The 23,683-nt window shown below is 45.3% G+C and overlaps 2 protein-coding genes across 5 annotated transcripts in view; one reads left to right on the top strand and one right to left on the bottom strand.

Annotated features, from left to right (window-relative positions):
- EHMT1 (euchromatic histone lysine methyltransferase 1) overlaps window positions 1-20,193 on the bottom strand; it is a 75,942-nt gene extending 55,749 nt beyond the window's left edge. For 2 of the 4 annotated variants that reach the window (XM_075835036.1, XM_075835040.1), the window contains exon 1: window positions 4,191-4,272. In XM_075835036.1, coding sequence (XP_075691151.1) covers window positions 4,191-4,214 — 24 coding nt within the window. In that variant the 5' untranslated portion in view covers window positions 4,215-4,272. Of the gene's footprint in view, window positions 1-4,190; window positions 4,273-7,117; window positions 7,164-20,139 lie in introns of those variants that run through there. The other 2 variants (XM_075835038.1, XM_075835037.1) reach the window with 2 other exon arrangements.
- The window catches only part of LOC142659187 (uncharacterized), a 186,550-nt gene continuing 183,045 nt past the window's right edge, over window positions 20,179-23,683 (top strand). The window contains exons 1-2 of the mRNA XM_075835044.1: window positions 20,179-20,385; window positions 21,197-21,230. The gene's annotated coding sequence lies outside the window, so the exon portion shown is untranslated. The remainder of the gene's footprint in view (window positions 20,386-21,196; window positions 21,231-23,683) is intronic.

Below are 23,683 nucleotides of genomic sequence, written 5' to 3'. Positions count from 1 at the left end.
AGCCCCATCCCTTTACCAGCGGCACGATCAGCATTGATCGCTGTGCAGAGCAGGTTAAACGGCCAAGATTGAAGTCTTCTCCAATCCAGACCATTAATGCTTGAGGGCGGGCGTCTATCATAGCCATCCTCCAGGAGGTGATCAAACCTGCGTGATCACCATCACGTACATTGGGATGCGGGAGGGGGTCCCCTATCACGATGTACATGTAGAATAGAATGTGAGAGAACGGTACCCCTACCGCAACGTACATGTAGGATGGGATGTGAGATGGCGACCCCTACCGCAACGTACATGTAGGATGGGATGTGAGAAGGCGACCCCTACCGCAACGTACATGTAGGATGGGATGTGAGAAGGCGACCCCTACCGCAACGTACATGTAGGATGAGATGTGAGAAGGCGACCCCTACCGCAACGTACATGTAGGATGGGATGTGAGAGGGTGACCCCTACCGCAACGTACATGTAGGATGGGCTACGAAAGAACGGTACCCCTACCGCAACGTACATGTAGGATGGGATGCGAGAGGGCGACCCCTACCGCAACGCACATGTAGGATGGAATACGAGAGAACATTACCCCTACCGCAATGTACATGTAGGACGGGATGTGAGAAGGCGACCCCTACCACAACGTACATGTAGGATGGAATACGAGAGAACGTTACCCCTACCGCAACGTACATGTAGGATGGGATGTGAGAAGGCGACCCCTACCACAACGTACATGTAGGATGGGATGTGAGAAGGCAACCCCTAACGCAACGTACATGTAGGATGGGATGTGAGAAGGCGACCCCTACCGCAACGTATATGTAGGATGGGATGTGAGAAGGCAACCCCTACAGCAATGTATATGTGCATGATTCTGCACTCTCCATCTTCAACCTCTGTCGTTGTCCCTGGGGTGATCCTATGACTAAGGTCCTCTCTAGCAGAGTCTTGAAGGATCCTAAAGCTGTTCCATGGCCAAGGTTGACTGTCAAAGCAACAAATTTCAGCATAGAATACAAGAAATAAAACACGCTGGCGTGCAGACGAGTGAAGTCCAAATTTGGAGAATTTACCGGTGAGTGTTAAATAAATACATTCCCTGCACCTGCTGGAAGGCAGACAGCTGCAGACGCCACAGCATTCATCTCCCCCTAATCTCAAGCAGCTTTCCTGACATTGCAAAACAAAAAAGGTGGGTTCTGAAGCCATTTCCTTCCACAAGGCTTCCTCTTCCAAGTTAGAAGTCACCATGGCCAACAGCAGACCCTTACACACATGCCCATGCCAGACAAGGGCACCAGCTCTTTCTTTGCCATGCTCCATACACTACCCAGGCCACCTCATATCTCGTGTCCTCACTTACAGCGCTCCCTATGGGCAAAAACTGTTCTGGTTCCCATCAAAATGCATTGTCCTACCTCATCCAGGCCTACAAGAGCTTCATGCACGTTCCAGACACACTGTGGGTGCAGCCAGACTTGGGGCATGCTCAGTGCAGCTACTCAGCCATTGCATAGCGTTCAACAGTAACAAAAAAAAAAAAAAAAAAAAAGGAGGAAGTGTCATTGCAACGAAGATCAGACCGGCTAATCCACCAGCTGTACTTGTAACGTCAACCTACAGACCAGTGTCCGGCCAATCACACAGCCACGTGCGGCTCCCGGGAAGCTTCTTCAATGTATTCCAGGCAATTCTCATTCAATCCAAGAGTTTCTTGTAGCAATGAGCCACATTCCAGTGTACACCACAAGCCCACACAATGCAGAGCTGCCCGCCCTGTGAGAGCGCACACATCTCTATTGTGTCAGCATTCACAGACGTTCTTCAATGCAAACAAAGGAGAACATTTACTTTTTTTTTTTTTCAATTAAAATGACGGAACCGGATTCCAGGGTCCAATCTCACCTAGAGGATGATGTAGAGCGGTGATCGGCAACCTGTGGCTCTTCAGATGTTGAGAAGATACAAGCCCGAGCGTGCCCTGACAACGTTAGCATGCTGGGAGTTGTAGTTGCAGGTTGCACAATCTATAGACGCAATAGTAGATAAGAGCTAAGGGACTGCGGTCTCCAACTATAGTAGTATATATTTTGTCAATGGAATATTTTGGCAGACGTAGACCGTTTCCTTGACAACAATGGTTAATATCTCGGAAATCTTCTGCACTTGTTTATTTTTTTTTCCGATTGAATACTGAAAATCCAGCCATGAAACGGAAACACAAGTATTGAAAGTATTATGGATTTTATACACCAAGGTCTTTGCAACGTCCGACTTGCTACCTAACCGTTCTCTACCCAACCGTGGAAGCCATCAACCAACTGGTCAACCGGTGTATATATAACAAGGACATGCGATCCAAAGTAGTGACTACATCGGCAGGGAGGCCATTGAAAGGGAAGGGGCATTTTATTTGCCCCATGGTCTGCATGAACTTGGCAATACTGCTGCTCTGTCCATCGGTACCAAGAGAATGGGATGAAAGCGAGGGTGAACGCCCCCGGCAGCAGCCTATCTTCCGCGGGAACGAAGGAGGAGGCATGTCGAAATCCAACATGCCCGATCCTTCTTTCTGACGTCATCTGCTGTCGGGGGGGGGGGGGTGTCTGGAAACTTCTATACACATTAGTTCGGATGACTTACATCTAAAAGCACCTCGAGCCGTTCTGTCTAAGGAGAAGCAGTGTGGTGGCATGAACCAGGACGGGCTCCCCTTTCTGTCATATATACCCCATTGAGGCTTGGTAACAATTGTTTCCTTGATGTCGAACATTCTCAAAACTTCCGTCAGACAAACTTTCAAGGATGATTTTTTTTAAAAATGAGTCTTGTGATACAAATTGTGGGAAGACAAAAATGGGAAAGCACAAATAGAAAACCTCTTCTAAAAGTTAGAATTGGCTTTAAGCCTGGTTAACATATGATCAGGCGACACCCCAAGAACATATATTTGTTACTGAAGACTTCTCGAATGTCTATGTGTAGCTTTGAGCCTATTTTGAAACTCTAAGTCTATGTTCACACTGAGTTTTTTGCAGGCAGAAAAATCAGCTTCGTTTTTGGTTTTTTAAGTGGTTTTGCACCACAGGCGGTTTTTGACGGATTTTTTGGTGCGTTTTTTTTAAATATTTCTTCAACAAGCAAAAGAAAAATCCGTGAGCGTTTTTTGTTAAAAAACGTGTCGGCTGTTCAATGCGTTTTTTTCTGTCTCCCATCGATTTCAATGGGGTTTTTGAGGCAGAAAACACCTCAAGATAGGGCATGTGGCTTCTCAAAAAAAACTCTGTGTGAACAGGGCTTTATTGTCACTAGAATCAATGTGTGTTTTATAAGCACACTGCAAAAATGTAGTGTTATTCATAGTAACCCATCAGACTTTAACAATAACATTTGGCAGAGGTCATCTAACTGGGTGCTACTAGCCATGGAAAATTCCCGGCCCTCCTAGTATTCAGTGACTTTAGCATATATAGTATTGTTGTTGTTTTTTTTGTAACACAAGGTCACGAGTCAACTTTAAGAAAGTTTTAAAAAGTTTCCAAAAACTATAGTATGCATATGACTTGCTCCAAGTTTTCTTGGGGTGCTCCAGAAGAGTTCAGACCGCTAATAGATTGTCTCAGCAGAAAAACACAAGACTTCCAGGATAACCCTGGCAAACAGCAGGATGCCACACAAAGAGGAGTTAAAAGGAAATAAGTTCTTCAAAAGAATTTTAACCATTGACGATTGCAACAGACACAAAAAAAAAAAAAAGCACTTCTCAAGTACAGAGGCCTCCAACACAAGCTAAAAACCACGTCTACACCGAGGATCATACTCAGCCGTATACAGTCAAATACCAAGAGATCAGCGCAATGTCATCGCCTTACATTACACCTAAAGGCAATAGTTCTAAGGTCGACAATCTCCTGTATGAAACGTTAGCAACTCCATAGTGGATGGAAGACAAAGACTCTGCCCAACGTTTAAGACACGCAAATAAATTCCACGTAGGACTCTGGGGATGGGTGTAGGTGAGTGCAAAGTTTCCACAATCCAACTGCACCAAACATCTAAAAGAAGAAAAAAAAACAAGATCTGGAGGGAGGAAATAGGAGGTTTCAAGGTGCTCATGACCTGGGAGCTTTATAAAGATTCATCCAACAAAATATTAAGCAGGAGGGTAAGCAGAGCCCTGATGGGTGACGTACCTCCACCACAGGCCACTGTGCCATCAGATTCTCCTCCAGCAGCTGCTGAGGCCTACCCTGGTGTCTCCATGATCTTCCAGCACTAGGAGTATCTGAGGAGCATGCTCAGTGAGAGCTCCTTCCCTCCAGCAGGAAATCAGCTCATGGCCGGTCGGCTGTAGTGAAGAGAGATTCCTCGTACTCAGCAATGGCCTCCAAGGCCGATCTCTATGCAAGCGATTCCTTACAGGCAAATGCATGAGATGCGATGTTTGAAAGGGAAGGTCATCCATTGACTGTATCTTTTACATAGATTATTGTGGTTTGCATATAAATATAATAGCAATGATAGACTGTAGGGGCTGGACGGGGAGTTTGATGGCAATACGTCATGCATAGGCGGCTATTTATAGAGTATAGGATTCTATGGTTGGATCAGGACAATGACTTTGGCTGCAGGTCTCTATGTGGCAGCAATGCAGTTAAAGGTGATGCATAAATAATGGACGACGCATTTATTTATGCAGCGCCGCGGCCAAATTAAATGTCATGACTCCAAAATACAGGGGAGAAATGATTGCCGGGGAAAGGAATGGATTCCAAATTAACAAAAGATACCGTAATGGCGTAAGCCGCATTGGTGACCCAGCCTTCTTACGGATAGGCCATTAAATCTGTTATTAGTCCATATTAAAAATATATGCAGAGAGTGGGTCAGCAATAAAACAATGCATGTGAGCGAAGGGGACATTGAATGACAATGCGTGCCTGGTGTCTGTTCTGTAATATTACGGTTTACGTATGGCGCCAGATAGCGCCCAAACAAAATTGTATAAATAGGGGAATGGGTGTTCAGACTCTCCTATATATAAAGGGGTTTTCCCAGTGATTTAAAAAATTAGCCAACGCAGGAGGGATGCAAAAAAAATAAAAAAAAATAAAGCCGTTAGTCGTTCCAGCGCCGCCGCTCCATATTGACATATCTGCAGCAATGACGTGCCCGTATACCTATGTGATCGCTGCTGCCAAGCACTGGCTTCAGCAATCCTGTGCCGTATACCCACTGAGACCAGTGATTGGCTGCAGCGATGACGTGCCCGTTTACCTATGTGACCGCTGCAGCCAAGCACTGGCCTCAGCAATCCTGTGCCGTATACCCACTGAGACCAGTGATTGGCTGCAGCGATCACATGGGTATACGGGCACGTCATTGCTGCAGCTATATCAATACACAGCGGCGGGTAGGAACAGAGCGGCGGCGCTGGAACGACGAGAATCTGTGAGGTAAGTAATGGCCCTTTATTTTTATTTTTTTTGCATCCGTCCTGCAGTGGCCAATTTTTTAAATAACTGGGGAAACTCCTTTAAGACAACACTTGGCACAGGGTAAAATAAAAGTTAGAATGTATCTAGTGACTCCTCAACATGTTTCATTGCATTTGAGGCATCAGGGGAATGGGACACAAGCCTCGATGGTGCGGACGATGGCGAGGACGCCTAGACAGACTGACTCTATAAAGACACTTTCTGCGAGCAGCATTAAAAAGACGTCACCATGGTCAGAGATGCCATATAGTGGTAGAAAACATGATCACGTGATCGGCACTAGGGCACATCTTTCATATGCCCCTCGGACTAGAGAAGTTCTCTATATATAACGCTACGGATGCCCAGTATTGACTGTAGATGTACGAAACCCGTCATTAGGCCGTGGCATTGATTTTGGGGGTCAACCCAATACTGATTGTCTCAACTATTGGGCATCGTGCAACTAAATTTGCTGCTCCGGCCTTAGAACGAACCTTTTGCTTGGTCAAAATCTCCCTGGATCCTCAACGCTCATGGAAACGAAGAAACCCATCTCATTGTAAAGCATTTCATCAATACACGGAGTAGCAAATACGAGTAAATATAAGGCATCACACATGCGGTTTTTGATGTTTTTTTTTAGCCGAAGCCAGGAAGAAAACGTCAAAGTATAAAACGGCATCAAAAACTGCTTGTGTGATTCCAGCCTAAACCAAAACTTACAAACCCTACATCTAAATGCAGAAATGGGGTTAATATGAGACGAGATTAATTTACAGACCCAACTGCGGCTCGGAAACCACAAAGTAATACGTCCAAGGACAAAAATGCATGGATACGTCCAAAATCACCTAAATAACTTACGTCAGAAAAAGAATGAAATAAATGAAGCCCGTGAATTAAAAAATATAATAAAAAATTGGCTCTATCTTCCCTTAGTGATTTATTCAACTACATTGTGGCCAACATAAAAATCCTTGCTCCCTTAGGGTTATGATCCCTTGTGAACCTCACATAGCGAGATATTATAGTAAAGAGGGCAGGGGGTGCCAAAAACGGAAACACCTTAACCTACCATGATAAAAGAGCCAGAACACGAAGACGGATCCCGGCTGACCGGCAATCAACATTACCCATGGGAAGGGGGTTTACGTTTCACCGAAGCCATAGCGTCGGACGTAGGGCCTTATTCATTAGAATTCAGCAAAAAGGGCCACTTTCTATACGAAGGGCCACAGACATGCCAGTAAGAAGGTGCACCGAAGAGTTAATAGTCTTTTTCTTGCATATCAAACGAAGATCTTGTGGGGCTATGAAAAAGGTTGGATGGACCTGGTTTAGAGGATCCGATTGTGCAACGCAAAAGAAAACGAGATGAGAAAAACTAGGCCTCGTGAGAAAAAAGAAAAAAGTTGGGTGCTACATTGGCAAAGGGGGGGGGGGGGAGAAGAAAGATCTGCAGGCAGCCACCATGACGAGCCTCGCTAGACAAGAAACATTAGCCAACACTTGAAATATGTAAATTGTCTTCAACAGCCTGGAGGAAACAAAGACTGAATATAAGAAGTCAGCAGATCCAGGGCCTCAACCTGATCACTGCAAGATAATGTGGGCGAGCTGAGCCCTGCTGGGTGACGTACCTCCACCAAAGGCCACTGTGCCATCAGATTCTCCTCCAGCAGCTGCTGAGGCCTACCCTGGTGTCTCCATGATCTTCCAGCACTAGGAGTATCTGAGGAGCATGCTCAGTGAGAGCTCCTTCCCTCCAGCAGGAAATCAGCTCATGGCTGGTCGGCTGTACTGTGTCAATAAGGAAGATTCCCCCGTGCTCAGCAAGGGCCTCCACCAAAGTCCAAGTCAAGGCACTATTGTCCTTCATGGAGGCTACGACAATCCTTTACACTAATCGTCCCTAAATAGTAACATAGCATCAGTTTAAGGTCGCAAATTATCTGGGTTTAATGACACAAAGTGACAAAATACTATGGAATCTGCAAACGTAACTCTCTTTCAGCTCCTTCTGCAAATATATAGGGTCAGATGTTACCTACTGGAATTCCTTGTACAACACCAAAAAATGTCCTATACCGTGACTAAGGGCGGATAAAATGATAGAAGATACAAGACGTAATATACATATGGTCCCGATGCTTCAAAGGAGTCCTGGACGGTGTTACATGGGTCAATGATCATATGAACGCTCATTCCTGATCACCACACTTTGTAAACAGGGCAACAATCAGCCGATGAACGAGCAAACGCTCGTTTATTGGCTAATGGGATCGTTTATCGATCGCTCGTCCCCATACATTACCGATCATAGCCCTTTGTGAAAGGAGCGCCGATCAACGAGCGGTCTGATCGGCACTCGTTGTTACGGACAAAATTGTCCGGTCTAAAAAGGACCCTTAACTTATAGCCGAGAGACAATGGATCGCAATGACCCCCCATTAATACGCACCTTTGGTCAAAAATGTATGTGAAGGTCAATGGATGGGTGAGCAGCTACCAAACTTTCATCTTGAAGGGAAGATGATAGGAGTCAGCAAATCCATGGACACCCAAGACTTCCTGACAACCCCCATAATATCAACTGACAGCCCCCCACACAGACAGGGGGGACGGGGACTTCTGGAGACCAGATCAAGAAACCATTAAACTTCTCTCCACTCAATAGAAGATCCTGTAAAGGACGTTTTACACGTGTCGAATATCATGAGATCTAGGAAGTGTTCACAAACATTGGCTAGTATTAACACGCTCGGCAATTGGACGATCGGCGAGAAATTACTCGCTTATCGATTATGACGGCTTTAAGAACGATCGCCTGTCGCCGTTATATCCCCTTATATAAACAGGCAAGTGCTAGTCGATAGCAGACGTCGAAAAGGAGGAAAGACAAGAGATCGAAGCTCCGAAAAAACCCACGATTATTATTACACCTAAATGATTGTCTTACGAATGTTAAAGGGGTGATCCGGGTTGTTAAAAAAATATTATTTTTACCCAGAAGGCTGCAAATCTCATCCTGTGGTACATGAAATCCAGGGGGTAGATACCACGTTTCCAGGGGGGTACTCGCACAGTAGTTGTGAAGTGCTTTTAACATGCAGACCAGTGTGTGATCATAGACTTGGGGGCACTTGGATGTAATTTATTAGTGTGGGGGTACATGACTTGGAGACATTGGGAAGCACTGCCCTAGAGAACAGGACTGGGTAAATATAAATAAGAGGGTGGCCATTTAAAGATATACCGATGATGGTCACTGGGAAAGTTGGAAATCTTGAGCAACACCTGACGATGTAGCTTATATATTACAGAAGGGCAAGGAATCCGTTCTTGGCCATAAAATATATGAGAACATTTTTTTTAAAAAAACAAACACCTTCATATTTTTTTCTCAGAATGCGCGGACCTCCCCGTGAGTAAAAAAAAAAGTAGATGCCCAAATCACTGCGTAACTTTATTTCCAGAATAAGGGAGTTTTGAAAAAAAAAAAAAATGTCTATGGAAAGGAGAGAAATGTCGGATGAATCCTCCCATCTGATAAGACAATCCGTTATCGAGTGAGGGTCAGACCATCTGCTGCACGCAGCGTAGTGTGGTGCCAATACCGAGGGTGGCCGCGCTCTCTGCTTGGCTCGTGTTAAAAAGAATCTGTCATGTTGGGACATTACATTTATTTATTAAGCACCCCCTCCCTGCAGGAATAGGCCGGAGATTCGGAGCCGCACTGTACACAAGTCACTAACCTCTTCTATCAGTCTTGTAAGTGAAGCCTCGATTAGTAGATATTTGCGAAACGCATAACTAGCAATTACCTAATACGTTGCTTCCTTGGAGGAAACAAATTCCACGCCGAAAAAAGGCAGTCAACACTATAGGTACAATATAGATATAAGCGCTATATATACACTTATTAGTACGTCATAATGGAAGCCGCTATTTTGAAAATTGGTTAGATGATCACTTGTACAAAGCTTCTCGCTCGGATAGTCAAGGGCTGTGGAATAGGAAACTATTGTGCAGGATTAATGTTACAAAAACAGGAGAAAAAAGTTGGAAAAAAAAAAAGCAAATTGCTAATTTGTGCAACAGCGACACCCGCAGGAAGTGCACTCACACTGCAGAACTTAAAACGTCTCATACTGGAGTCATAGAAACCGTAAATTGCATGTGGTCCAGAAATGCGCCGGTAAATTACATTTCATGGACCCGTCCCATTAGTATCCGTACATGTCAGTGTATTATATACGGATCACTCTAATAGGCCGTGATCACACACGCAGTTTTGATGCAGTTTTTTGAGCCAAAACCAGGAGTGGATCCAAATGGCATGAAAGGTATATAGAAAATACTGATAAATTTCCTTTCCTGGCTCGAAAACGAAGCCGAAAACTGAATCAATAAGCGGTGTGTGATCCTGGCCTTACAGCAATTCCGGTTTCAGAAAATGAAAACGACTTAAAATTACTCTACAAAGAATACAAAACGAATCGGTCAACCATAAAGAAATCCTACACAACCGTTTCACATTTATATTGTGTTTCTTCCGTCTCTCTTTTCCAAAAGCGTCAATGGGAACTGACCATCATTCAAAGCTCACCTGTGGGTTGTTAACAACTTTCCCAGACTCCTGAAAGGCAGATTGATCTATCCCCAGCTCCGGTAATACTGTATTTCCCATTCAAGGGTCTGGGAATGTGGGGCATCAACCACAGGGGACCCTATAAATGCCGGTCATTGGTTGTCACCCAAGAAACCACCAAGAATATTTACTACAAAAACACGACTCATTCGATTATTATTATTTTTATTATATTATTATATTCTATTATTTATTCTTTAGGTTGGAAATGCGCTTTACTTTGTTAAAGGGGTTGTGCAGAATAGCTGATCACGAGATCCCCTGCTGCCGGGAGTGTCAACCCCCCTCATCCCGACTTAATGGGGTTATCTGGGATTTTAAAAAGGATGGGCTAGCCTTCGGATAGATCATCAATATTAGATCGTGGAGGTCCGACTCTCAGCACCCCTGTCGGTCAGCTGTACGCTGCTCATACATCCGTGGCAGCTCTGCAAGGTATCGCACAACTGTGCCGCGAGCGCCGCGGCCCCTCCAAACAGCTGATAAGCGGGGGTGCCGATAGTTGGACCCCCACCGCTCTGATATTGATGTCCTATCCTAAAGGCCCTTTTACATGCAAAAAAGAGCGTTCATATAAGCGCTCGTTCCAGATCATTGCCCTGTATAAACAGCGCAATGATCAGCCGACGGACAAGCAAACACTCGCTCTTCGGCTGATCGTCTCGTTTATGCAGCACAAAATATTATCGTTGTCGGCAGCGCATCCCCCGGCGTAAACAGCGACATGTGCAGTCGACGTTCTGGTAATGTAAGGACGATCGAAGTAATGACCGCTCTTCCCCATACATTACTGATCATAGATCCATGTGAAAAGAGCAAATGAGCTCCGATCGACTAGAAGTCTCGTTGATCGGCACTCGTTGTTACGGCCAAAATTGACCGGTGTAAAGCGACCCTAAAAAAATAGGCCGTAAGTTTTAAAATCCTGATAACCCCCTTTAAATCACCTGGGGAGCAGCTCTGCTGGAAAACAAGGCACAGCCGGGCACCAATTGAAGTCAATAAACTGATTTCTATAGACACCAGAGCCCTAAGCCGTTCCAGACGTGGCATTTGCTAATAGGGGATGCCGAGGACTGAACCTTCCCCTCGATCAACATAATACTAACCCATTGCTGGACAATATAGCGATGGCCTTAATGTCTCGGCAGCCGATGTTCCATCTAAAGTCTCTATACTGGCTCACGTTTCCACAAATTTACAGAATAAAAAGCAATATACTACACGTGTGAGGTGTTTGAACTGATAAAAGGAGGTGGCGTTATTCTCCGGCGGGAGAAGAGACCACCCAAGTGTGCCCAATCTCTGTAGCCGTTGCTTATCTCTTCTAAAAGCCACCTCCATCTGGACCTGACACCTGCAGGATATCTCAGCAGGCCCCGATTCCCTGTAAGACGCACGTCCCCGAGCGTAGATAAATCTCGCCATTACCACCTTATTAGACTCTAATTGTCTGGCGATTCCCAGGAGACTAGACAATTTTAACCCCCTGGTTTCAGGGAACAAGCACGAGGGCTTCAGTCCTGTTACATAGAACGTCTCGCACAGCAGATTAGGGGGCCTATCCTTTGTGATGTAGATGAAGGGGTTAACCTGTTTTGCTGAAATGGACTGTAACCTAATCCGTACCTAAGAGCCAATCCGTAGCTTCCGGCAAGGATTGCTGAAATTCCCCACCGTACCGACATCTGTCATAATGCAACCCTACAACTAATGAGATGACGGCCAAACGTCCTTATGGCACATACGTTCACCGGCACAAAAAGGGTTAGTCAAAAACACGATAGTTGTCCAACTTCTTTACATCTTCCTAGATATTAGGTCTACCCAGTGTGACCTCAGGACGTGTGCCCGGCCATACTGGGCGCGATTCTAATGGAGAACACAAGTAGGCCATAGACATGAGATCCTAAAAAGTTGTCCAGTCCCTAACAATTGATGGCCTATCCTATCCTGCCGGTCTTTGACTGTCCTTATTAATGTCCACAAGGCTCCGTGGTCTTCTGCCCATGTGTTAAAGGGGACATACTAGAAGATGATGGGTAGGAGAGCTCACGACGTACACGCTAAACATGTCCATAGGGCTCCATAGCCTGGCCAAAACGGTGTCCTATTGGCCTTTGTCGGGCTGGTATACGTCTGTATACCTTTATTTAGAATAATGTAATAACGTAGTAGTAGACGATACTATTCCATCCCGCCAAAAAAAGAATACTTTAAGCATAGAAGCCCATGGGTGACGTTTGCCGATGTAAGGCCTACGACACTGGTATACGTTTAACCCCTTCCCGCTTTGGCCACTTTTGACCTTCCTGACAGAGCCGCATTTTTCAAATCGGACGTGTCACTTTATGTGGTAATAACTTCGGAATTCTTTTACCTATCCAAGCGATTTGACACATTGGACATTATGTTACTGGCAAAATTTGCTCGATACATTCAGTATTTGTGAAAAACACCAAAATTTTGCGAAAAATTGCAAAAATGCATATTTTTCTAAATTTAAATGTATCTACTTGTAAGACAGACAGTTATAACACACAAAATTGTTGCTAATTAACATCCCCCACATGTCTACTTTAGATTGGCATCGTTTTTTGAACATCCTTTTATTTTTCTACGACATTACAAGGCTTTGAACTTTCCCAGCAATTTCTCACATATTCAAGAGTATTTCAAAAGGCTATTTTTACAGGGGCCAGTTCAGATGTGAAGTGGCTTTGAGGGGCCTTATATATTAAAAATTGCCAATAAGTCACCCCATTTAAAAAACTTCACCCCTCGAAGTATTCAAAACAGCATTTAAAAAGTTTCTTAACCCTTTAGACGATTCACAGGAATTAAAGCAAAGTAGAGGGGAAATGTACACATTTTTTTTTTTTTTTGCAGAAATTAATTTTTAATCCATTTTTTGTAACACAGAAGGTTTTACCAGAGAAACGCAACTCAATATTTATTGCCCAGTTTCTGCAGATTTAGGAAATATCCCACATGTGGCTCTAGTGTGGTAATGGACTGAAGCACCGGCCTCAGAAGCATATAGTGGATTTTGGGCCTCCTTTTTATTAGAATATATTATAGGCCCTATGTCAGGTTTGAAGGGCTCTTGTGATGCCAAAACAGTGGAAACCCCCCAGAAGTGACAACATTTTGGAAACTACACCCCTCAGGGTATGCACCTAGGGGTGTAGTAAGGATTTTAACCCTGCAGGTGTTTTGCAGAAATTAGTATGAACTCAATGTTGCTGAGTGAAAACTGGATTTTTTCCATAGATATGCCACTATGTGGTGTCCAGCTTGTGCCACCATAATAAGACAGCTCTCTAATTATTATGCTGTGTTTCCCGATTTTAGAAACACCCTACATGGGGCACTAATCTTTTGCCTGGACATTTGACAGGGCTTAGGAGTGAAAGCGTACCATGCGAAATTGAGGCCTAATTTGGCGACATATAAAGTATTGGTTCACAACTGCAGAGGCTCTGATGTGAAATAATAATTTCAAAAAACCTGAGAAGTGACCCAATTTTGGAAACTGCACCCCTCGAGGCATTTATTAAGGGGTGTAGCGAGCATTTTCACCCCACAGGTCTTTTCCATAAATTATTGTGCTGCAGATGGTGCAAAGTAAAAATTCGAATTTGCCATTTCAGTGGCAAATATGTCGTGCCCAGCTTATACCACTGGAGACACATGGCAAAAATTGTTAAAAGGGTTCCCCCGGGTATGGCAATGCCATATTGTGTGGACATAAACAGCTGTTTGGGCACGCTGTAGGGTTCAGAGGGGAGGGAGCGCCATTTGGCTTTTGGAGCGTGGATTTGCTTGGTAGTAGTTTTGTTTGAGCATTGCTGGTGTTTCAGTTTATAATGTGTGGGTATATATAAGCTGGGCAGAGTATATCAGGGGCATAGTCAGGTGGTATAATAATTGGGTTATTAAAAAAACAATAAAAAAATAATAAAATAATCCATAGATGTGTGTTACGCTGTGAAGCAATCCTTTCTGCACAGGCCGGTGTCGCACTGATAAATGTTGTCCTTACTTACCCCCTTTTGGTCCACACTCCGCACCTTTTCAAATTGAGGAATTTTTCTAGGAAGTGTTGTTCTGGTATAATACGGGCATATCTGCTTCCAGCCGATATGTTTGGGCCCCACCTCCCTGGTTCCCTAATTTTAGGGCCCCGATAAATCGCCTCTTGAAACAGAAGAAATGTTCCCCTCAGGCCGGCACAACTGCATATTTTTTAAATCCTGACTTATTTTTTCATAGACGTAGTGGTATGAGGGCTGTCTTTTTGCGGGACGATCTGTAGTTATCAGGGTATGTTCACACGCAGTGACCAAAAATGTCTGAAAATACGGCCCGAATTACGTCTGAAAACACTGCGTGTGAACATACCCTTATTGGTATCATTTTGGGGTACAAGCGACTTTTTGATCACTTTTTATCCTATTTTTTGGGAGACAAGGTGACCAAAGAACTGCAATTCTGGCATAGTTATTTAGGTTTTTTATACAGCGTTCACCATGCGTTACAAATTACATCTTAACTTTAATCTCGGGGTCAGTACGATTCCGGCGATACATATTTTATAGCACTTTTTAATGTTTTACAACTTTTTGCACAATAAAATTACTCTTGTAAAAAGAATGTATTATTTCTGTCGCCAAGTCGCGAGAACCATAACGTTTTAATTTTTTCCTCGACGTAGCTGTATGAAGGCTTGTTTTTTGTGGGACGAGCTATAGTTTATATAGGTACCATTTTTGGATACATGCAACTTTTTAATCACTTTTGATTCCAATATTTGTAAGGCAAAGTGACCCAAAAATAGGAATTCTGGTATCGTTTTTTACGGCGTTTTTTTTTTACGCTGTTCACCGCGTGGAATAAACAACAATATTTTTTATAGCTCAGGTCGTTACGGTCGCGGCGATACCAAATATGTATGGTTTATTTTTATTTTTTTTTAATAATAAAGGACTTGATAAGGGAAAAAGGCGATTGTGTTATATTTTATTACTTGAAACTTTTATTATAATTTTAAACTTTTTTTTACACTTTTTTTCAAGTCCCACTAGGGGACTTGAAAGTCCAACCGATTATTTTTTTCTAATGGTATGTTCACATGCAGTGTTTTCAAACGTAATTTTGGCGTTTTACGCCTCGAATTCCGCCTGAAAAAACGGCTCCATTACTCCTACAAACATCTGCCCATTGCTTGCAATGGGTTTTACGATGTTCTGTTCCCACGAGGTGTAATTTTACGTGTCACTGTCAAAATATGTAAAAAGACGCCCGCGAAAAAGAAGTGCACGTCACTTCTTGGGACGTTTTTCATTGACTCCATTGAAAAACAGCTCCAATAACGTCCGTAAAATACGCTGCGAAAAACGCGAGTTGCTACAAAAACGTCTGAAAATAAGGAGCTGTTTTCGCCTGAAAACAGCTCTGTCTTTTCAGACGTTTTTGGTCACTGCGTGTGAACATACCCTAATACATTGCACTACCTATGTAGTGCAATGTATTAGAACGGTCCATCATTCACTGACAGCAAACCGATTAGGCTTTGTGTCCCCGAGGGCCTAATCGGCTTCCTTAATGGCAGACCAGGAGGCCATTGTTAGGCCTCCTGTTGCCACAGCAATTGGCAGCCCTGATTGCATGGCAGCCGATATGCTAGCAACCTCGAAGACGCAACGATCACTGCATCTAAGGGGTTAATGGCAGGGATCGAAGCTAGCTCCGGTTCCTGCCGTGACAGCTCAGCTCCTGAGCCAGCGCCATCTTGCCGTCTGCTATGGAAGCCTTTCAGGCCCCGTCTGGAAGATTTCCGTGCTAGGCAGACCGGCAGGCCAGTATTAGGCATCCGGTTGCCATTGCAGCCACCGGGACCCCTGCAATTTCATTGCTGGGGTGCCAATGAGTTGCAAACAACTTAAATTCAACGATTGCTTTTGACTGCTGCATTTAAGGGGTTAATGGCGGGGATAGAAGCTAATTTCGGTCTCTGCCATTAGTCAGATGTAATACACCGCTGACAACCGGCGATGACGGCACCGACTCCGCTTCTGAGCCGGTGCCATGCATTTGTTGTATGGATATGGCAAAATGCGGGAAGCACTGGCTTTCCATGACGTATACATACGGCAAATGTCGGGAAGGGGTTAAAGGGGTTGTCCAGGTTGGGGCTGTTTATACTGATGACCTATTCACAGGATAGGTCATTAGTATATGATTGGTCAGGGTCCGACACCCAGACCCCACACCGATCAGCTGTTCTGGGTTCCGAAAGCTATGCAGGGGTCAGTGCCGGAAGCAGAAGGTTCCGACCTCTGTATAGCGGCCATGCTGGTTTTCTGCAGCTCTGCTCCTATTCACTTGAATAGAAGAGCTGCAGTACTGCAGCACAGCCGCTATACAGAGGTCCGATGGGGGGGGGGTGTTGGACCCCCACCGATCATATAGGTCATCAGTATAAAGAGCCCAATGACCAGACAACCCCTTTAACTTATGTGTCATGGGATTTTTAATAACCCCATGTGACCTATATGTTGAAAGGATGCCATAACAGTCTGTGGTGACGGATACCGGAGAATTTACCCGAAACATACGTGAAACGTAGGCAATAAACCTGATGTGAACATAGCCTTATAGACCGTTATAATACAGCAGCATATCCGGGTCTACACTATGGCTGCAACAGCTGAACCCCTCGTGCTTGTACTAAACCAAGCTTAGATTACTTTAGAGCCGCACGGCGGGGCCTAAGTGTTGCAGCCACAAGCCAGACGCTATGCCGCCATATTACAGCCGTTTGCACTTCTGCAGCTTCCTGTCCATCATAGTTTATGTTGAGGCCCCATCTCTCCTGGTGGAGGGTCTTCAGCACACAAGTTTTGTAGCTCGTGTCATGGTCACCCCTGGGACGATTTTCCTATAGAAATCAGAGAAAGGAATGTACACGCATGCAGCAACTTGATATTTTGGGTGCTTTTCCTATGGTTGTCCGACAGTGGCAGCGGTAACAAAAGTGATAAAAGAAGAGGTCCTACAAACACGGGTGAGAGGAAACCCCTCCGCTCTGAAACCACTTAGACGCCGCTATCGCTATTAACCGCGCCATCTAAGGGCTTATCTGATCTGAGGTAACACCGGTCCCGGGCATTAAAGTAGGAGCCCAGCAGCCGAGTACCCGCTCCAGAATGCACGGGACACACGAACAGGACTTAAGAAAGGCGGTGGCCTAGCCTAAGCCCCACTAGTGACCGCCGTGAAAGGGCGTTTTGGTGGTCACTTACGGGTTAAGACTTCTACTGGATGCAGTGTTGTCATGGAGACCAAATCGCCAATATATATATATATATATATATATATAGCAATATACACGAGTAAGCTGATGGAAGTGAATATAACTCAAAAAAGTATGGCCGTCACGACACGACCTGTGTTACAACTACCAAAAAATAAAAATTGATAAAATGTTTATTTTTTTTCAATTTAAGGCTGGGTTCACACGAGTATGTTACGTCCGTAATGGACGGACGTATTTCGGCCGGAAGTCCCGGACCGAACACAGTGCAGGGAGCCGGGCTCCTAGCATCATAGTTATGTACGATGCTAGGAGTCCCTGCATCTCTGCCGGACAAATGTCCCGTACTGTAATCATGTTTTCAGTACGGGACAGTAGTTCCACGGAGAGGCAGGGACTCCTAGCGTCGTACATAACTATGATGCTAGGAGCCCGGCTCCCTGCACTGAGTTCGGTCCACTACTTGCGGCCGAAATACGTCCGTCCATTACGGACGTTAATGTGGTCGTGTGAATCCAGCCTAACAAGCACTTTCCAGATCACGAAGGCGTGGTGCTTCAATAAAAACACCCCCTCCCTAATCAACTGCTTGCTGTTAGTAAATTGAAAATAGGCGTCACTTCCAAGATTTCCTACATCTCCACTTATTCTGTACATGTAGCATCCCTACAGGATGGGAGAAGGATAATAAAATGCTGCCCCCTATTCCCGATAACTTCTATGGGCAGCATTTAAAGGTGTAGGAGCCCTCCAAGGTGTATTCCCCATCTCATTCATACTGCAAATGACCGATTACCTCAATTTATTAACTCTACAAAACACCTTTTTTTCCCCAAATTCGAATCCTCCCCAGATATCAGTCCTGCGATACCCTGGCTTTTGGTTTGGTGCTGGTTGTCTAGGGTTACGGACATGCTTGCGCCGTTTTCTAGTATTCCTCTGTTGTAGAGGGGGGGCTGGGGTATCGGGAGCACGCCCACGCCTCCCGGCCACCTCCCTCCATAGAGTAGTATGGACAGCTCCAGGGAATGCGCACACTGAAGGCATCCGTGCGCCATCCGTTTTTCAAGGATCCATTGCTAAGCAACGGCAGGGCGTGCTAAAGTTTGCTGCATTCAAAACGCAAGATGGATTTTAACAAACCGTTTACAACGGAACGCATGCGGAGCGACAACGCAAACACGGATATCACAACGGACACAGGGATCCGTTTTAAACGGACGTGAAAACGGTGAAGGATGTGTGCCTGAGGCCTTAAGAGCAGATCTCTGCTTGCTGTCTGAGACTAGAAACACTACTGGGGCAATTTACCTACATAAAGCAACTCGGAGTAAGACGCGACAATTTATAAGAAGTGAACGCCTCCTTATAAACGTGTCACATCTGTTGGCCGACTACGCGCCAAAAAGTGGCGAAAGTGACCCAAGAGGCCCAAAAGTCCAAAAAAAATTTCATGCAAATCGTGTTTTTTGAGCCCCATGGCGACTTTTCTTAGCCAGAAAACTGCCATAGAAAGGTGTATCCAACACGGCCTGGTCACGTCCAGCTGACAGAGGAGCAGGGTTCGTTACACAGTATCAGAACTCTTTTTGTAACGGGCCAAGCACCTGTATGAGTTGGACATAAATCAAGATGAACTTTTCAGCCTCTGGATGTAAACAATGAAGGCCTCTGTTCACTGACTGCAAGCAGACGTGTGGAACATGGTGAACTTTTTGTGATACAATGAACGAGCTTTATTGATATAAAATTGGAAACCGCATTGAAAACGACGCAACTATTGCCGCGAATCCTAATCCCTATGATACTTACGTGAGGGACAACATAGAGCAACGGAGGATTGTCCCGCTCACGCAGCGGCATCCCAATCTCGCAATGCTACCATCATGCGTCAAGGCGGCGGATTAACGCCGCAAAAGTCGCCTTCTAGCCCTAAGGAAAGACGTAGTTTACCTAGACAGCGGTCATAAGACTAGACACTGCGATCTGACACCACGGCGCCAAAGTATCGCAACTCAATGGAAACGGAAGAAAGTTCTGCAACGCCTGAAACTCAAAAAAGTATCATCACATGACACAATTCGTCGATTATAACCTAAGACGCCGTCGAAGAGCCTCCAAGTCGTTACAATGTGTCTGCCGCCAACAGGAAGTGGCAGCTGAGTTCAGGTCTTGCGCCACCGGAGCCAGTCATATCGTATAAGAAGATGGCGGACGACCACGACAGCGCTATAACAGACATCAATGAAGATAACGTAAAAAGTGGCCATCGCGGACCGCATAAGTCTCGTTACAGTTTCGACTTACGTGTTGCGTTACCGGTCAGCGTCTTTTTGTTTTTTTATAAGGGTTAATGAAAACGGCGACAGATCACAAAGAGGGGGAATCATGTGATGTGAGTCACATGGTACAGGTAGACGTGGTGAGGTGGGGGTATATATTACACAGGAGGGGGGGGCTGCTTTACAATACAGGTTACAGGGCAGGTTTAATAATGGAGCACACATGGAATAACAACAGCCGCCAATGTCCCCACCTCCCCGGACTAAACTGACCAATCACCCGGTACCCTAAAACCTTCCACCCCACACACAGTTCCGGACACAGCCGACCTCCACCACACAGGCTCCCAGCCCCCCGGTATACAGCACCCCACAACCCTCCCGCGAAGCCGCCGCCACCATCCTCCTCACCTCAGCATCCAGTGTGGCCATGGCTCCGACCCCGAGCGTAGCCCCGCCCCGCCGCCAGTGACGACAACGCCCCGCCCACTCTATGTTAGAAACCCGGGGGGGAACGGAGGGGAATATGAGGATCCGGCGCCTGCGCATTCCGCTTTTGACGCCGTAATCAATATGGTGGCCCTGTCTGAGTGACCTAACATGGCGGTTCTATGGGCCACCGTCCTCACATAACGGCTTCTCCAATTCAGAGCCATTGTAAGTGGGTGACTTCCTCGCATTTATGCTCATTCTTATCCCTGTGTGGAAATTGGCTCTGCTTTAGTGGTGTTCCAGCTTACAGGGCTTTATGGAACTTGTAGTTCCTCATAAGTAATGCCATGCAACCTCATTTCTGCACAGAAATGAAGTGTTCACAATGAAAAGTCAATTAATAGCGGCTGTTGCGACGTAGTCATGCCGGTAGACAATAATAATAATGGCGCAATTATGTTGCACCGCCATTACCGTATGCCGATAAAACGTAAAAATGCGCTAATACCTCCGCTCTGCAGCTGCTGCTTTCTTTTAGGTTTACGTGACAACATCAAAACCATTTCATGGAAGCCCGAACATTTTTTACTAATAATTAAAGGCGTTATCCAAAAGACGGAAAAATATATATGTAAAAATTCTGCCCCCGTGGCCACTCGCTTTATGGCGTCATGTCCATAGTGATGTAACTTGTCCAATCACTGCTGCAAATACCTACCCAAAACACCCCCGACCCCCAAAAATGGCGGATTACGCCCCATATTCACGTATATCGTATATAATCTATTGATGCCTGAGATTTCCAAAATATGGACAGGTAAAGAGCGTCATGGTGACGTCACGTGACCGCATCGCCCTCACGCTATAGGTACATCTGCAGATGCTGGCATAGAGCGAGAGCCCAAGGCCTCGCCGTGACAACCTTTACCCGCAGCTCTGTTGTTTACATATGGCCGCCGCTCTTGTTCAGCGGGGACCTAAACATTGTCATGTTGCTTATTTTCCTAATCTTTTCCTTTTCTTGCTGCTTTCCCAGAACCCGTGAAGAAAAGACAAGCCTGAAACTGGAAGTAAGTGAACAGCAGTGACCACAGCAACCAATCAGAGCGCACGTCTTATTTTTCCAGTGCAGTTTCAAAAATGAAAGCTCAACTGTAATTGGTTGCTATGGGCCCCAAGACTTTTAGTGATATGTCACCTATGGTTGCCGTGCGGTATAACTCATATAGTCATTTAAAGGGGATTTCCATTTATATACTTTTATTAATAGGGATTTGTCAGCCTGTCTAAGCCATAACACATTTACAGTTTTAACAGTCAGTTTCTGAGAATCTAATTCAAAGGTGACAACCAATATGGCCGCACTTCCTATTCACACAGGCAGATATAAACGAGCGCCGATTAACAATACAGCATGAAGATCGACGCCCGTTTACTCCATTTAAATGAAGCAATAATCGCGAACTGTCCTTAATATGATCGTTTTTCCCATTACATTTGCATTTTGAGGGCCGCACATCCCCTACACGACATGAAGTTCTGCCGACAAGCGATCATTTTTCTGGACGCATAAAAGAAGCGATCAACCGGCTCACAAGCTTTTGCCCAATCATCGGCTGATCGCTGCCTTGGTGACACAGGGCAATGATCGGGAACGAGACCATTATTGGCCTGCGTAAAAGGGCCTCAATGCTTCAAAACACGGCAGAATTTTTACCCTGACTCCGAAACGTTTCCGCCTCGGAATCAGCGTGAAAAAACGAGAGAAATACAAGGGCCAGGCTCTTTTTTTTTTTATACAGCCGAAATACAGGCACATTTTAGTATCATATTATAACCGCTATACCCGGACCTCACATGGTTGCGGAACTGGACTTTGTTCTATAAACCGCAGGAGGTCTAGACATGGCGCCATATTACAGTCATGTCAAAGTGGTCTAAGGGTATGTGCACACACACTAATTACGTCCGTATTTGACGGACGTATTTCGGCCGCAAGTCCCGGACCGAACACAGTGCAGGGAGCCGGGGTCCTAGCATCATACTTATGTACGATGCTAGGAGTCCCTGCCTCCCCGTGGAACTACTGTCCCGTACTGAAAACATGATTACAGTACGGGACAGTTGTCCTGCAGAGAGGCAGGGACTCCTAGCATCGTACATAACTATGATGCTAGGAGCCCGGCTCCCTGCACTGTGTTCAGTCCGGTACTTGCGCCCGAAATACGTCCGTCAATTACGGACGTAATTAGTGTGTGTGCACATACCCTCACTCTGCTCGGCTGTTTCCGTAACTCCCATAGACTTCAATTGAGCGATATCAACACATACGTGACCGTCTCTCCATTCAATCTCTGCCTTGAGTGAGGTGATCACCAATCTCGCGATAAGTGGCGGTCCCAAAGGTAGGACTTCCGGCTGTCACACATTTATAGCATGGCGGCATTTGCGACCTAATTAATTCATTTGGATCAAGACACGTTACTATAATGTTACATGAGTGGGGTTAGCTGGATGGTATAGGTTTCTACAAGTCAGGCCCCATGCATATGACCGTAGTTTTCATCCGGAATTATGGATGAAATTGCGTAGCCATTCATTTTTATTGACCACGGACACCTTTCCGTATATATTTACAGATGTGTTTCCGTGCCGTAGAAATGAACCGCAAAATATAGAACGTGTCCTATTCTGGTCCGCAATGGCGCCACAGACTCACCCATAGAAGTCTATGGGCGCTTCCGTAATTGTGGAGGGCTGTGGATGTGCATTCGTATTTGCAGACAGTAAGAACCATTATGGTTGTGTGCATGAGGCCTAAGGGCTCATGCACGTGGCCGTGCCCGTAATCACGGTCCACGATTACGGGCACGGCCGGCCGCGGACGGCCACCTGCATTTTCATCCGGTCCGTAAAATGCAAAAGATAGGACATGTCCTATCTTTTGCTGAGGTTTTCTACGGCCCAGACACCTTCCCGTAAATATACAGGAAGGTGCCCGTGGTCAAATATAAATTTAATGGGGCCTAGAAGTGTGAGAAGATGGAGGATTTGTCTTCAGTAGTAAACAGGGCACCAACCTCTGATGATGATGTTTGTCAGAATAAGGGTATGTTCACACGCAAACGCAAAATACGTCTGAAATTACGGAGATGTTTTCAGGCGAAAACAGCTCCTGAATTTCAGACGTTTTTGCAAGTACTCGCCTTTTTCGCGGCGTCTTTTACGGAAGTAATTGGAGCTGTTTTTCATTGGAGTCAATGAAAAACGGCTCCAAAAACGTCCCAAGAAGTGTCCTGCACTTTGACGTGGGTGTATTTTTACGCGCCGTCTTTTGACAGTGACGCGTAAAATTACACCACGTCTGAACAGAACATCGTAAAACCCATTGAAAGCAATGGCCAGATATTTGCAGACGTAATGGAGCCGTCCTTTCAGGCGGAATTCGAGGCGTAAAACGCCTGAATTACGTCTGAAAATAGGTCGTGTGAACATACCCTTAGGCTTCGTTCACATCTGCGTC

This window comes from Rhinoderma darwinii, chromosome 8 (assembly GCF_050947455.1).
Source record: "Rhinoderma darwinii isolate aRhiDar2 chromosome 8, aRhiDar2.hap1, whole genome shotgun sequence".
Taxonomy (NCBI): Eukaryota; Metazoa; Chordata; class Amphibia; order Anura; family Rhinodermatidae; genus Rhinoderma; species Rhinoderma darwinii.
Note: the sequence above shows the minus strand (reverse complement) of the source record. Positions and strands in the feature narration are given on the sequence as shown.